This window comes from Amblyomma maculatum, chromosome 1, assembly GCF_055883805.1.
Source record: "Amblyomma maculatum isolate TAMU_Amacu chromosome 1, ASM5588380v1, whole genome shotgun sequence".
Classification (NCBI taxonomy): Eukaryota; Metazoa; Arthropoda; class Arachnida; order Ixodida; family Ixodidae; genus Amblyomma; species Amblyomma maculatum.
Genome location: NC_139344.1, coordinates 273,568,889 through 273,584,881, shown reverse-complemented (window position 1 = coordinate 273,584,881; position 15,993 = coordinate 273,568,889). Strand labels below are relative to the sequence as shown.

Below are 15,993 nucleotides of genomic sequence, written 5' to 3'. Positions count from 1 at the left end.
TTTCCTTCCCTTAGAATCCAGTTTGTTACCCTAAGCGACCATCGGTTATCCTTTCTTCGCACTACATGTTCTGCCCATGTCCATTTCTTCTTCTTGATTTCCACTAGAATGTCAGTAACTCGAGTTATTTCTCTGATCCACTCTGCATGTTTCCTATCTCTTAATGTTGCCCCTACCATTTTTCATTCCGTAGCCCTCTGCGTTGTCCTCAACTTAAGTAGAACACTTTTTGTTAGCCTCCAAGTTTCAGCCCCTTAGGTGAGTACAGGTAAGATGCAACTATTGTATACTTTCCTCTTGAGCGATAACGGTAAGCTGCTAGTCATAATCTGGGAGTGCTTGCCAAATGCGCTCCATCCCAGTCTTATTCTCCTTGTTATTTCCCTTTCATGGTCCGGATCTGCGGTTACTACCTGTCATAAGTAAACATATTCGCCTACAACTTCCAGTGCTTCACCACCTAACGTAAACTTCTGTTCCTTCCCTAGGCTATTGAATATTACCTTAGTCTTCTGCATATTGATTTTCAAGCCTGCTTCTCTACTTTTCCTGTCTAGGTCATCAATCATTCTTTGCAATTCATTCCCTGAGTTACTTAACAAGGCAATGTCATCAGCAAATTGTAGATTACTGAGGTATTCTCCATCTACTCTTATCCCTAATTGCTCTCATTCCAAGTCTCTAAATACTTCTTCTAAGCAAGCTGTGAATAATACTGGGGCGATCGTGTCTCCTTGCCTAACACCTTTCTTTATAGGAATTTTGTTACTTTCTTTATGCAGAACTATGGTACAATAAGCCATAATACAAACAATAATGAAGGACAATATAAAGATCAACACTATGGATGTATGTCCAGCTTTATGCAAGTAAAATGAGGTGAAAATGTGAGGTTTGGGTCTAGGTGCACATCTGTCCTGCTTAAGAAGCCCTGACCACTCATTGAGCTTTGCAAGTTGTCATGTACATGTCATTAGCATAAACTCAAAACTTGATCAGGAAAATTTTACTGACAAAACAAAAATTGAAAAACATAATAGAAACTGGACAAAAAACATTTCCAGGCCTTATTAACACTTCCACACAGTGATCTACATATCAGCAAAGTGAGTAAAAATGCACAAATAGTCAGTGAGCCTCAAGTAAAATCGTGTCTTACTCCTCCTGTATCAACTGCCTTGTTTACATTTCACTTGATGCTCACAGTACAACAGGTGGATTGCACTACTAAAAACATCTAGACAATTAAGTTTCACAGGCATCACTCACAAACAAAGTGCAAAATCAAGGCGTTCTTTATTATGTTTCTTTATCATGTCACGATGACTCAACACTGTAGCCAGCACTCGCGTGGTGACCTCACCACTGCTCAACATAGCAGATAGCTAGATGGCCACAGGCCATGACACTAGCAACAACATCGGCAAGTAGCGTCAGGAAATGCCAGTCAAGAAAAAATAACTGCGATTCTTAATCTAAAACAAAAAAGGCAAAATATTGTGCATTTAAAATCGCTTTGCTAATTGCGCATTTAGGAGAATCTAGAGGCAGATGACAGTGCTTGTCGAATTTAGGGAAAACACTAAGCCCAAATAATGTGCGTAGAAAACCGCCTCGCTTGTTATGCATTTAGGGTAATGGCGGATGACAGAGCTCGTCAGGCTGAATATAGGGAAAAGGCAAAAGCCAAATAGTGTGCATACAAAATCTCGCTCGTTGCGCATTTAGGGAAATTTTGTGGTGGATGACAGTGCTCATCAGGTGCCTTTCATTCTCCTAGATGTTTCTCATGAAGGCATGGTTCAGAGCTTTTTTAACACTGGCTCTTTAATACATCACCAACAAAATACACTTTACATTACAGCATTTTTTTAAATGGTGCAAGCTTACTCTGTACATTTAAAAAAAAAATTAAAAGCTCTAAACCTTGTAGCCACACAATCTTAAATGAGTTTCACTGCCAAAAATTTTCTTCTTCAGTGATTTAGGCTTCCAATTCCCCTCTTCATTTCAGGGGATGAGTAATCAGACCTGATCTTTAACTCAAAGTTAGTGGGTTCTGCTCCTTACAGCAATGAACAAGTTGTTTGTGAGATGAAATGTGATAGCTTAACTACAAAATATAAATGCCAACATCATTTGCTCCAAGAAAAGAGTATGTAATTGCCATTGCAATTTTAAAAAGTAAACTCCTGGCAAACATTCAGGGCAGTAATTTTCACTGGCTACAGCCCTAAAAAAATCAAGGCAGCTACCCTTCAGGGTACTGAACAGTATGACTAGTCAGACAAGCCTACAAAAAAAGTTTTGTATATCAAACTTTTTTCACTGAACTACAGTAAACACATATTAAACAAACACTCACTAAAACTTTGAGCCTTGCCACAAACATCCTGCCTGTGCATGCATTTTTAGGTCTTAGAGACGTTGTCAGTAGCACTTTTTTGCTCTACACAATTGGCACTGCTTGCTTTAACTGGCCATGTCCACTGTTTCCCACAAAGATAATGATATAGTGTTAGCACAAGTAAATGACAAGCAAAAGCATTTCACTAAAAGCAGTGGTATGGAAGCTGACATGTGCATTCATTTAGAAGACATGTGATTCGGACAACTTTCTTGGCATCCCAACTCTGGACGTAGTAAAATTGATACACTATCTGTTTTAAAATCTCAACTAGTACCACATTTACCTCAGTTCCTTTCGTAAACAACATCTGTACATAACACGGTTCACTTATAGCTGCTCCAATCCCATTGTTACAACTGGGATAACCCTTACTAATTGCCTTTGATATTTCAAACAACCTAACATAAGGTGCTGAAAAGATGGTAGCATGAAGAACAGCACCAATGTCTCTGAAGGCCATACATGGCCAAGCGTCCACACCTTGGCAAAAGCCACACACTGCACTGCCACGCAACTGCTGCACCCAAGATATCTCACTTTTGTTTTGAAAGACGAAGGCTGTGAGCTTGTTCTTCATCTTCAAAGTTTGCTGTTAACTTGCTCCATGCCTGCTTTGGTGCAAGCAAGGCAGGTTTCACCTTTGTGGCAGACACTTCTGCCTAATAGACGCTCTGCCACTTGACTAGCTCTTCCAAGTGAGGCACAGCCGTGGTCATGCATTTTGGCTTCAGCAGCGCTGCAGGAAACTTGATGTCCTCAAGTAGACAGGCTCCTAGATCGTGCCAGAACGACCCATGGACACACTAGCAACTGCAGTATCTATACTGGTTGCAGTACTGAACTCACTTTCCCTAGAACTGCGTCTGTTCAGGTTGGCCTTAAAGAACTCGTAGACAGACCAGGAGATTGCTGTACCGGGCATTTGGAATAGCACTCGAGCTTGCAACCCCTGCAAACCAAGATGAACACAAGACATTAGATAAAGTCGGAAATTCAGATGTGCTGGTATTGCGTCACAAGAGCAAACCTGCCAGGGTAAAGACATGAGATTAGCTGTGCCGATGGCTGAGTTCCAGTGAGAAGGCAACACACTGTGCAAGGCATGGCAGGCAGCCAGCACTCTGACTGAACATTAATACTTAAATGCTATAACATGCATAGACTTCAAGAAAAAATATGCCAAGTATACCCACGGGAATTTCGATGGCACTTGCCAGATGCAATGGCATCCTGGGTGAACAATAACGAAACATCCGCTTGGCAGAACAGTTCACTAACTAATCTTTGCTTACAAAGCAACAAACTATGGTTGACTCACCCTACATCCCTGCCATCTCCTAAACGTAACCATGAGCAACAGCAACCTCCTTTCTTAACCACTAGCAATGCATGTGTCTTTCTCCAGACTAGTGCAGGTGGCTACTTGCATACCCCTCAGTGGCATTCTAGTATTTATGAAATAGAGAGCCTGAGATGTGCCTTGTCTTTAAAAGAGGGCAATTTGAGGAAATTGGGAACTCCATAAGAGTTCATAACTAAAAGGCACAAGCAAAATGGAAGAGAATAATTGAGATCACAAATGACACCACATCATAACACATCAATGCAGCAAGACATGAACTAGTCTCTTGGTGTTGCTACAGGTACTACACAAAACTGACACATCAAAGGCCATATGTCGAAATGTACAGTAAGAACTTGGGTAGTGAACTATTTCTCAACCTGTGATAAGGCCTGAAATGTGAAATTTTTTTTTATAAACAAGTGTCTATCTCTTCTTTTTTTTTCTCATTCGCTACAACTCTGCTGGTAATAATATCCTATTCTTCATTATTTACAACAAACTATATTGACAATAGTTTGTATAACCACGGCTACAAACAGAAACACTTAGGAGGTAAACCATTAAATCAAATTTATGATGAGAGTGCAAGTTGCAGAGTTGTCATCATTGGCTTCATCGTGCTCAACAAAAACTCTTTTTGCGCCTTAACTCCATACGCCAAATGAAGCCTACAGTAAAAGCGGAAAACTGTAGCCTTTACATACAGCTTTAGTAAAACATTTAATTTTTGCTAGGCCAATCAGGATGCATAGAAAATAACACCAGGAAAAGGACGAAACTTGATATGGTTTTCTCACAGCGGGCACTAGAATGGTACTTGTGTAACTGTCCACTAATGCCACAATTCCCTGTGTTGTTTTAGCTGTTTATAGGGCACATAGCCAACTAAAGCCATAAACCGCCAAACAAGATTCAATGACTTTGCTTAATGGGTAAAAAAATGAAAAGTTCTTAAGATATTACAACTTGCTTGGTTCCTTGCTTATTTTAGAAAACTAAAAATAGAAGAAATTTGAACAAGTGAATTGTCACCTATGTGTAAGCATAGGTGGAAAGGGATGTGTGCATTGTAGAATGGAGGAAAATATTTTCTATCTAGCTGTTTGGCCACTCTTGAGATGGGGGAACCTGTGGTGGCGTTACAATATGGCTACCAAGTCATCTGATATAGACCAACACCGATCTGTGACGTAAGAAATATGTGGTAGCGCTGTTGTTGCCTGGCTAGGCTGACTGGGGTGAAAGGAAAGCGCCCGTAGGAAACATGGAACCAAAAGTTTTACCACCAGTTTTCGGATTTCACAGTATGTCCATAGAGTTCTGTGTATGAGAATAGCATACAGCTAACAGAAAGTTCCCTTCCAAATTTCTGGCATAGAGGTTTGTCCGGTTTAGACAGCAAGAGTTAATGTGTCAAGTCCAGGTGCGTCCTGTTACAGCTGAGATGACATATAATTCCTTCAATAAATGTTCACAGTGTGTGCATGCCTTCCATTCTCCTATATGTTTTACTAAGTGTAGATTATTATTTATTTTTCAATTTATTCTGCAATAAATCTCTCAGCTTTAGCTGTACTAACAATGCAAACTTTGCACAGGATGTGTACCTGTCTCCTTACAGGCTTGTGCAGCACATACATAGACTCTCTCAATATCATCTATCCAGAAATGGCTCAGGACCCTGAGGTTTCTTCTGCACTGCGCATAATGCTTTCTACTTGGGCCTTAACTGCATTTCAGAAATGTAATGCTGTAGTAAGCTCAGGGAATCAATGTAATCATATCAATAATATGATTTATTATTTTGCTTACAGCTACAGAGACAACTAACATCCACTGGTAAAAATATAAATGCACAGTTTGGTAACCTTACTATTTTTCCAGTTACCTCGGAGTAATTCCAATGTAATTTGCTGTTTTCAAAGTTACCTCGGAGTAATTCCAATGTAATTTGCTGTTTTCAAACCATTCGCATGCATATAAAATTCGGGCTCACATATTTTTCTTGCAGTGTGAGGTATTCTTGTAGTGGTGGCAACAGATCATGCCTTGGATAACATTAGAAAGGCCACTCTGTATTCCCAAGTCTTGGCATGTTTCCTCGAAGCGAGGTAGCAAAGGTCCGATTGACTGGGGTATATTGTAGAACAGGGTTTTGGAGGTGCAATTTGTAACCATGGAGTAGCTTAGATGATTCAGCAGGGGCTGTATTTTTACATGCAAGCACGGTTCTCCTGCAATCAAATGATGGTTCATTTGTTTCTACGTACAGACAGCTAATGGGAGAAGTTCCATATGCACCAGCTGTGAAACATAATCCCAGGTTATGCACTGAGTCTAGCCATTTCAAATATGATGGTCTTGCAGACCTATACACTACGCTACCATAATTTAGGCAAGACCACACAGCTGAGCAATAAATATATAAAATGCATGTCCTATTGGATTACATGCGACAAGAATGTGAGTCTACTGTTAAAAGTTCGCCTTGAAATGTGTCAATTTTTTCCTGGCAATTTATTTCATTTAGGAGTCAAGTGCGGTCAGCCTGTAAGCCTTTTTTATTTTTTTGAGTGAGAACGGAACAGCCACTGTTTTCTATGCAGAAAACTGGAACCCATTTTTGTCTGCCCATACTGCTAGTTTATTTATTGTTCACTGCATTTGCTTCTAGTATGCTGATGTGTTGGAGGACTGGAAATCGTAAACACAGACTGGTGAATATATAATGGAATTCGGAATTATTTTGGTTAAGAATTCCTTGTTCCACACAGGGTGCTGTGCTTGGAAAACACCCCTGAGAAACACCATTTTCCTGGGTAGTGTTTTACAGAGTTGCACCAAGACACACTTGGAATGAATGGTTGGACAGAAAGTCAAAACTCCCAGCATCCTGTCATGGATGCTTAAGCCTGCCATGTCATGCAGGATCCTGAGTCTCCAGGTTATGTTGTCCTTGTCCAGATCAAAGAAAACAGCAAGACAGTGCTGTTTGTGTATGAATGCTTCTTGGATTGCATTTTCAAGGCTAACTAGATCCTCTGTAGTTGAGCATGCTTTTTAAAACCAAATTGATGAAAAATGATAAGTTCATGAGATTCTAGGGCAAAGGTTAATCTAATATTAACCCTTTCGCTGTCGGGCATTTCTGGCCGTGACACACCCCTAGTGTCTGCTTGGTTTCAGGGAACTAGCATATCTGGGAACGAGCAGAGCGATTTATTTTTGATTATGATTGCTATACAAATAACATAGTCAATGGAATATGCACATTTCAGCGTTCTGTAGATGCTGTTAATTAATATCATCATCATTACTAGCCTGATTATAAATGAGATAAATGTGGATAATATAAGAAAAAAAACTGCTCGTTACTTCTCTAGAGACCGAATCCGAGCTCGACACTCGTGTTTATAATCAAAAGAGCCATCGCTCCAGTTCGCAGTCGAAGATCCCGCGCGGTGAGCTATCCAAAAGTAACCGTGCGCACGGAGGGCGTACTTTCGGTAGCTCGCACAACGGAGATAAACGGCACGTTGTGAAATCAAGATGACAGAGAGAGATTGACAGAGGCTAAAATAGCCTCCTTTTCTGCTGCTAGCCGCAAGCAAGAGCACGGCAAGAGAGAGCGAAAGCAGCAATCTAGTAATGTGTCGAGAGGCAACGGCGCGAGCCCTTGAACGTGACGCGTCGTAGCAGACACTCTAACAGAATAAAAATAAAACCTGCAAGCCTGCGGAATATGGCAGAACAACCCTTGAACCCATAACCGCACGCACGCGCCGCAAGATCGCTTAGCGCGATACAGTAGCGCGCGCGGAGCAACCGCACCCCCGCAGCAAAGAAGGTAGCGGGGGTGGACGTGGTCGCTCCATACTATTCAGTATATACATATCAACACAACGCGGGGCGAAAATACGAACTTGTAGAAAGATTTGACAGATGGCGCAGCCTGTCCAAGCGCGCAAGCTTCGCGCTCAGGCGCTAAGTTTTTAATGCACAATAGAGAACGTACCGGTACGTTGGTGACTCTGTGGGGCGAAGTGCGAAAACGTACCGGTACGTTCGTGACAGCGAAAGGGTTAAGAACACTTTCAAAATATTTGGCTAGACAGCTGGTAAAAGCTACAGGTCTATAAATAAGGGCCCTAACTTTGTGCGGTGGAAAATCTAAAATTCTGTGGACTGAGAAGAAAGAATCCGCGAAATTCCACAGTAGATGTCAAATTATGCATCAGAATGCACCCCATGTTACAGTCCGAACTGTCACTGCTCGCGGTGAGTGTTCTGGCCTGCGAGATGCAAGCGCACACCCGCGCACCAGGAAGCACCATGCGCTATGCGTAGAAAAGTGGATACGCTGGGCACAACCTCAAATGCCACTCCATGGGCCAGGCCACAGTGGTGGAGCTTGTGCTGCTCGCAACTTGCGCCACACGGCAGAACTCCCATTTGAATTCGGGTTCGCATCAAAGCTGCAGTGGATGGTGCTTTGGGAAAAGCCATCACCAATCATAAGAGGCCTAATTCTGTTACTGGTAGACTCCAAACATAACTCAATCAGTACAGTTGATTTCTGGGTCGCCTTCAGCAACGACGCCTGCCATGCGAGAGCAGCCACAAGTCTTCAGTAAGCTAGGCTGGCTTCACCGCATGACAACCAGGCCACCGAATGCTGGCTTGCCCGTATGACAATATTGTTGTGTTGAAAAATACATGCTAGACCAAAGGTCACTTTCAAGTGGGCTGGACGTTAACCTCATCACATGGTTTTACAGTGTTAGCGCTGCCAGCAGGTGCCCAAGGACGCTCAGTTGACCTGGCTCCATGTGCGCTAAGTTATTGTGGCAGTGCCATTAGGAGAAGCACCCCTTGCAAGGCACGGTGCACAGTTTGATCAATAAAACGTTCCGTTAATAGGAGCTCCATGAACGATAATACTACTATACTTTTGCATGGAATTTTCAAGGGGGTGTTCAGACAGTTCAATATAAGCAATTATTTGATATATCCAGGATCAACTGTATATTGAAATCTGCATCCATGTGTACTCACACACCTCAACCCCATTTCCCGCTCATAGGATGACATATGTAGCCTACCCGGAAGTATCCCTTCAAGCCGCAACAGCTGTAGATTGTCGTCGCAGCGCTGATGAGGCCATTGATCTGAGGTTGGTGCGTAGTCTTGAGCAGGGAAGTCTCTTGTGTGTTCAGCAATGTCTTGCACACATCCAATGGTGTGGTGACAGCTGCAGCGAATGCTCCTGCTACACCACCAGATACCATATGCGCCAGCGGGTTATAGGCACGTTCTTTGTTAGTCACCACCTGCATGAACTCGTAGGTGACAAAGTGGACGCACTGGAACGGAATGTTCATGGACAGCTGGGTTGTGTAGCTCCGGTAGAAGGCATGTGCTCCTTCATGCCGCCACACATGCAAGAAGCACTCTGTGCATCGCTTAAACTGGCTGTTGTACATCTGCATTCGCTGCTTCACCACTGCACAAAAATGGACCTTAATTCAGTGCACTGCTGGCCATGAAGAAATGAAATTTACAAAGCCACTTGGCTGCAAACTCACCTTCAGCTGGGTTCATTATGCTGTCATGCATCACAGTGGCCAGACACCCCGCAAGACCTGAAATTAAAGGCAATGACATGCATGTACATCTATGACTGATCTTTTCCTAACAGATGTTGCAAAATATACTGCTGTTTGTGAAGCATGTAAATTCTATGTTGCCCGAGTTCCACCATGATGATGCTAGAGTTCTAGACCATGATGCTATGAGGCTCATTATATATTGCCAGCATTCCAAATCTCCTGCAGGCAAAACGAACTCTCGTCCTTGCCCTTCCAAAAAGCCTAAGACATTGTTTTTGGACTGAGGGCAACACTCAGGCCGCCACAAAAGCCGACCGTAAGCAAGTTAGGCCTTAGCATTACCCGGACGTGGAAGCAGCTTTGTTTTCAAGGTTTAAAGACTTGACACAATATGTGCCGGTACCAGGAGCACTTCTTCAAATGAAGGCCAGCAGCCAGGCCTGCACACTGGGGTATGATGATTTCTGTGCAAGCAGCAGTTGGCTGCAATGTTTTAAAGACAGGGTACTATGAGAGCCCCACTACACAAGAAGCAAACCACTTGTGTGCTTTATTATTTACAAAGGCTGTACATTTTTCACAGTAATAAAAAAAAAAAATCAAGCTCAGGCTAAGAAGTGTATTGACACCCTAATTACAAAAATTACAGCACTGCTTGCCGACTGCTCATGAAATGGTATCTGTGAGCCACAGGCACATTGCAATGAGTGTGAAGACTACAGAATCAAGTCACGTACACTTGAAAAAATACTGCCCCATTAGGTTTGATGAGGGCAAGTAACTAATCCAAGCAGAACTTTTTGCTGGGCTAGTTGGTCCATTCTGACATGAATAAAGCACCGCGAATGAAGTTGAGAAAAGTATGCCGCTCTTTCTTGTTGCTTCTTTGGTTTGCCTTCTGGCAGCTTCATTCATAACCACTTCAAACAGCTGCAGTTTATTTTAGCATAGAAGGCTAGCAAAAATGTCCTACAGGTTCGCTATTCTAGAGATCAGGAACATGGCAAATAACTGCACTTCTCTAAATCATTTATAGCTACCTGCTTCAACCCGCTTTGCAAAAGCTATAGCCACTGCTCAATCACGAAACCTATAATGCTGTGTGAAACCCAGTAATACAGAAAACCTTAAATGTGATTATGCAGGACAAGCACATGAAATGCTCTACAGAGACAAATTAATCTGGAGCCCATCACTACATCACCTGTCATGTACACATGCAGGTTTGGGACATTAAACCAAGCGTACTGTACTGATCCTGACTTTCCACCAGCATATTCCTTTTGCCAGGCTTGAAAACTGGGTAAAATAAAAAACAATGCCATGGCATCAAACAAGATTACTTGCAGGGCCCAAGTGAGATGATGTGCTTTAACACACAACTTAAAAAGTGAGCCCCATGAAAGTGTGACTTCTTTAAATAGACAGGACGAAACTGACTGACAAATTAAAAGGAAGGAGGATGCTGTAAATGTTTCTCCCTTGGTGGATTCCTGAGCTATGTCGTGAAAAAGAAATAGTGAGCAAAAGTAAACCAGGCTACCCCTGCCACTTCCCATGCTATCATGAGATTGATTATCACGCACTGAAAGATAGCGATGACATGCGTTCATGTCATGAAAGTAGAACCTAGCCCACTTTTTCCGTGGTCTCAGCAGTCTGGTTATTTTTCGCAAAGACAGTACACAAACTGGGCAAAATGAAAGATGATGATAAAAGCAAGACGCCATAGCAATGAATGAAGCATCAAACCGTTTACAGCATGTGTGGCTGGTCAATCAACCTGTAACATTTGTTGCAGTCTGTTTGAAAAACTTTTAGCGGCACGAGTAACAGCTTTTGTGGAACGCGAAGCTATACTCTTCACCTGTCAGCATGGCTTTAGGAGCAATCGATCAACTGGCACAGCAGTCCTCCTAATTTCGAATCTCATAAATCAGCTATTAAACGATAACAAATTTGTCTTGAGCGTGTTCTTAGCCATTAAAAAGGCCTTTGATTCGGTGGATTACGACATCCTGCTTCGCAAATTAGAGTGCTGTGGCTTTCGCGGTATAGCACTCAAATTTTTTAGCAGTTATTTAAGAAATAGAGAACAGTGTGTTAATTGCTCCATCTAAAATCAGAGTACAAGGTTGTTGGTGCCGGCGTGCCACAGGGGTCAGTCCTTGGGCCTATTCTATTTTCCATATACATAAATGACTTCCCCAAAATATCAAATAAATTTACAGCATTCATGTATGCTGACGACACTGCCTTGATTTGCGCTAGTGAATCATATGAGGATGTGATCGAAAGTGCAAATCTTGAACTTAACTCTATCTCGCATTGGTTTGCTAGCAATAAGTTGACGCTTCACTCTGCTAAAACGAAGTATGTTCTATTCAGGTCCCCACGCAAGCCGCCACCAACTCAGAACCTGCATATTAACATTCAAGGCTCTGTCATTAAACAAGTTGATCACATCACTTACTTAGGAATTATACTTGCTGAGCAATTACACTGGCAACCTCACATTGAATCTCTCTGCAAAAAGTTATCCCGTGTCTGCTTCACATTGTTAAAATGTCAACAGTACTTCGATTCTGTGACTCTAAGAACAATATACTTTTCTTTATTTCACAGTCACCTGTCATATTGTGTTGAATCTTGGGGCCATACCTATCCGACATATTTAAAACCACTTTTCAAAATTCAAAAAAGAGCAATTCGGTTCATATCATATTCCAGTTACCGTGCCCATACGACGCCTCTCTTCAAATCTTTAAAGATACTTCCTCTTCATCTAATAATTCAGCATAAAACTGCGATAATGGTGCACCGTTCAATCACCAGCAACTATCCTTTACCCTCATCTCACTTTGTCTCCTCACAATACAGATCACGAAGCGCAGCGAAAAACAATTTTCTCATCTCAATTAGCAAAAATGTGTATGGCAAAAGAACTCTTCTGTCTGTAGGGACTACAATATGGAATGAAATCCCTATAGAAATAAAGCAAAATACCAACTTCTCTGCACTGCTCAAGTCGTACTATTACAATAGGTTGCGACTCTTTTACTCCTTTTGAAATTTTGCCAAATGTCTGTGCTGTCTACTAAATAATTTCTTTTGAACATTATGTGCATGGATCCCAACTAGCCTGCGAGCTAGGGATCCAGATGCTTGTTGCAATGTTCCTTATGTTGGTTGTGTTTGAAATAATAATAAAAAAAAAAAACTTTACATTTTACAACAGCATGCACATATTCTCCATGCCTGCGCACAGCTTAAGAAAAGGAGAAATCAAATTTTTTACCTGTTAACTGCCGATCTAATTTGCTTTCAGAATTATCAATAAATTACTGGTCTCAAGAAATTTCAATACATTTATTCTGTGTACAGATAATTCACATATTTTGAATTTCCACCAAAAGTAAAAAAGACAAAGAATTTTTTCCTCTCTCCTTACTGCAACAGATAAAACAAAAACTGTTACCTCTACATTTAAACTATTCCACAAGACAGACATTAACTGTAGATACAAGACACTGTTTAACTGTCGAGGAGGAGGAAAGAACTTTATTTAATTAAAATAATGTCGACACTCCCAGGAGGACCCCTTAGTCCACTGTAGATGCAGAGTGAGTGAATAGTACTTCTTCAATACCAAATTCAATACGAACAGAGTAGGTTTGGTACCTAATTGAGTAAAAACAAATAACTAATCTGCATAAAAGTACAACAGTAATTTGAAGGTTTATTTGCTACTACTAACATCCAAGCAAGAAAAGTGAAGAATTTATGACGGTGCTATGACACGTCACCGTAACTCATGTAGCTACAACTAAGACTGCCAAATAATGCAAGACATGGGATACAATATGAGCACAAGCTATGTCATAGCCTCTCTATATTGGACATCATGGTAGAAATACCTTAATCTGGCTGAACCCTGCCACGATCCCTAATTTTGGGAGCCATATTATGAACACTGCCACACAAATGAACTGTGGTACAACACAGAACTTTCTTTCCAATACAAACCAATTGCAGAAATATGGTGTGCAGTGAATACTGAATATCAGATACCTACCCTTTTAAATCAAGTACGAGAATTAATCGACTTCAGTGTAAATATCTCCAAAAAAAAACTCTTAAAGCCACTTTCATTGAAAACAACACAGCATTACCTTAGTGTGCTCATGCTTGTGTTTCAGTGTATAATAGGTCTTTATCATCTCTTCAGTATCTTGCTATTAAATATTGCAGTTATATTTTTATTGCTTCTCACATACAATTTGATAATTATGTTCCGACCGCATTTTTTTTTTTTGTAGTGCTGCTGTGTCTTTCGTGCTAGTGTCTGTTCTTGAATGCTGTGTCGCATCCACTTAAAATCACTTTTCTGGAAGCTGGTAACGTAAGGAACATTGTTATCTATGCCTATGTACAATGACTATCCTGCCAAACTGTGAATGGGGCAAGAGCCCTTGTCAGGCATTATTCTGCCTTTTGCTCTCGCTCCTATTTCTTTCTAAGAAATAGATAAATCAAATAAAAAAGAAAGGTAAGCAGCTTTTAAAACAGTTGCGAGAGAGATTTTTTCAGGGCAATGATTTAAAAACTCTTGCTAAAATATTCCCTATCTGATTTGTTCAGCAAATCAAACTGATTCACCATTAGAAACTTTTAAACATTCACATACCCCTAATAGGTATCAATTGTTTATTTAACAGTTAAAAAGTATGTATTTCATTTATATAGGCCCCTTGAGATTAGGGCTACATGGACATCATAGTACTGCCCACTGATTGTGTGTGCTCATTTTCAACATTTCCTTTTGCCTGAATGCAAAGGTCTAAACTACGAGTTTTGCTTGTTTTAAGTACTCATTACAATTTTGTCAATTGGCAACAGTACTCAAGCAAGCATGTGCATACGAATACCCGTCGATGATCCCGCCATGATGAAAGTATGATGATATACTCAAGACGGATATGTTATTTTGCATGATGTCACATCAAACTTAGGCAAGTGTTGCTATTCTATAAGTGCTTGTCAGAGAATAGCTTTCACATATTAAAAATGCTGCTGCCATTGAGCAACTTGACACATTGATCAATGTTATTTGACAAACAGCAGACGCACAGCAGTAGTAACAGTTATAGCAGTGTAAAAGAAAATTGTGTCATAAATCATGAGGTAAGGCAAGGGATTCTTCTACAGAGAAATGAAATGACCAAAGCACCTTGTGAAACGGGACTGTTCGTTCCATGTTCCGTGCCGCTGATACTTCGCTTGAGTTTTTCATAACATGAGAAGTACAAGGCATGAGCTGGGCCAGCTCCGATAACCACAGCACTCATGCCCCGGACAGGTCTGAGTGCACCTTCATGCCGTACCATCTTGTAGAATGCATCAGGGATTGAGCTGTATCTACCACCGGGGCTAGGCCGCAGGCTTTGCATTCTAGTCTGCAAGGAAATAGAGTGGTACGCACGTGTACATGAATCAATGGTCAATATTTGATTATGCTTTTGAACATACACTAGGCTCCTAGTTTTTAGACATCAAAACCACGCGTTAGGCAAATAAAAGCCATTCGTAGAAACGTAAAAGGGCATAACTCGGGCACGGCGTTACAGCCTGCAAGTACGATAACGCTTGAGCGACTGGAGAGGATCATGAGCATAAGTCGGCGCTCGCAGCAGACTACACTGCAACGTCGCCCAGACATGAAACCGGCCACACCTGAGCGACAATACTGTGGCGGCATCCGGGAAAAGGACAGTTCGCTTTTGTTAAACAAATAGACACAAATCGCCACAAAAGTCTGCACCTGTGTCCAACGGCAGTCAAGGTCGCGTTTTTCAGCACTCGCAGAACTTTGCTTTCATAGCATGGCAACTTGCAGAGCAGCCTGCAAGACAGTTCGTTTATACTACCGTACTATTGATCACAAGCAAAGTAAGCGAATACGCTGTCATATTAACATTATAACACACACTAATGACTACAGCACATTTGCAGTAAAATCAATGAAACGTGCTAAATGCTTCACGCAACGTGCACATCCACGCATCGTGATTTTAGAGCTCCACGTGTATCATATCTACTCACCTTGACAGAATCCAAAGGGTACATAACGCAATGCTCCATGACTCCTGCCGCGGCACCCGCAAGCATGTGGGTAACCACATTGGCAGTCGGTAGACTTTCATAGTCCTCGAAATCCATAAGATCAAGAGCTGATCAAAAGGCCGCCTTGTATTTTATTAAGCGTAAGGGCGCAAGTAAAGAATTTAGAAACAAATATATATGAGAGCGTCCAAAGCCCCTACATTTTTGCGTAGAAATATGAGAAATAACTTCTAAGGGGCAAGGAGAACTTGTGCCAATGATTTACGGCGGCTGCGGTGGCGGCAAGCAAATCAGCGCCGCCGCGCTAGCCGCAAAGGCTATCCGCGCCGATGGCTCGGCATGAGGGCGCCCTCGTCCAAGGTATATGGGTATATGCCTCGTCTAGAGTGAATAGGTGAGTAGATAGATGAGGTCGGCCCGCCATGCAGACTGCATTCACTGCATTGCATGGCCTTGCCCCCGTTGTCACTTCGCCTAACGGTACTGACACAACGTGACTCTGATAC

The 15,993-nt window shown here is 41.7% G+C and overlaps 1 protein-coding gene across 1 annotated transcript; it reads right to left on the bottom strand.

Moving 5' to 3' along the window:
• Positions 1–1,277: 1,277 nt before the first annotated feature.
• Positions 1,278–15,993, bottom strand: LOC146206564 (mitoferrin-2-like). Its single transcript, XM_084591292.1, has 5 exons — positions 15,467–15,993; positions 14,595–14,820; positions 9,341–9,397; positions 8,858–9,258; positions 1,278–3,359 (listed from the first exon to the last, which is right to left on the bottom strand). The coding sequence occupies exons 1-5, from the start codon at positions 15,581–15,583 to the stop codon at positions 3,183–3,185; spliced, it is 978 nt and encodes a 325-aa protein (XP_084447418.1). The 5' UTR covers positions 15,584–15,993; the 3' UTR covers positions 1,278–3,182.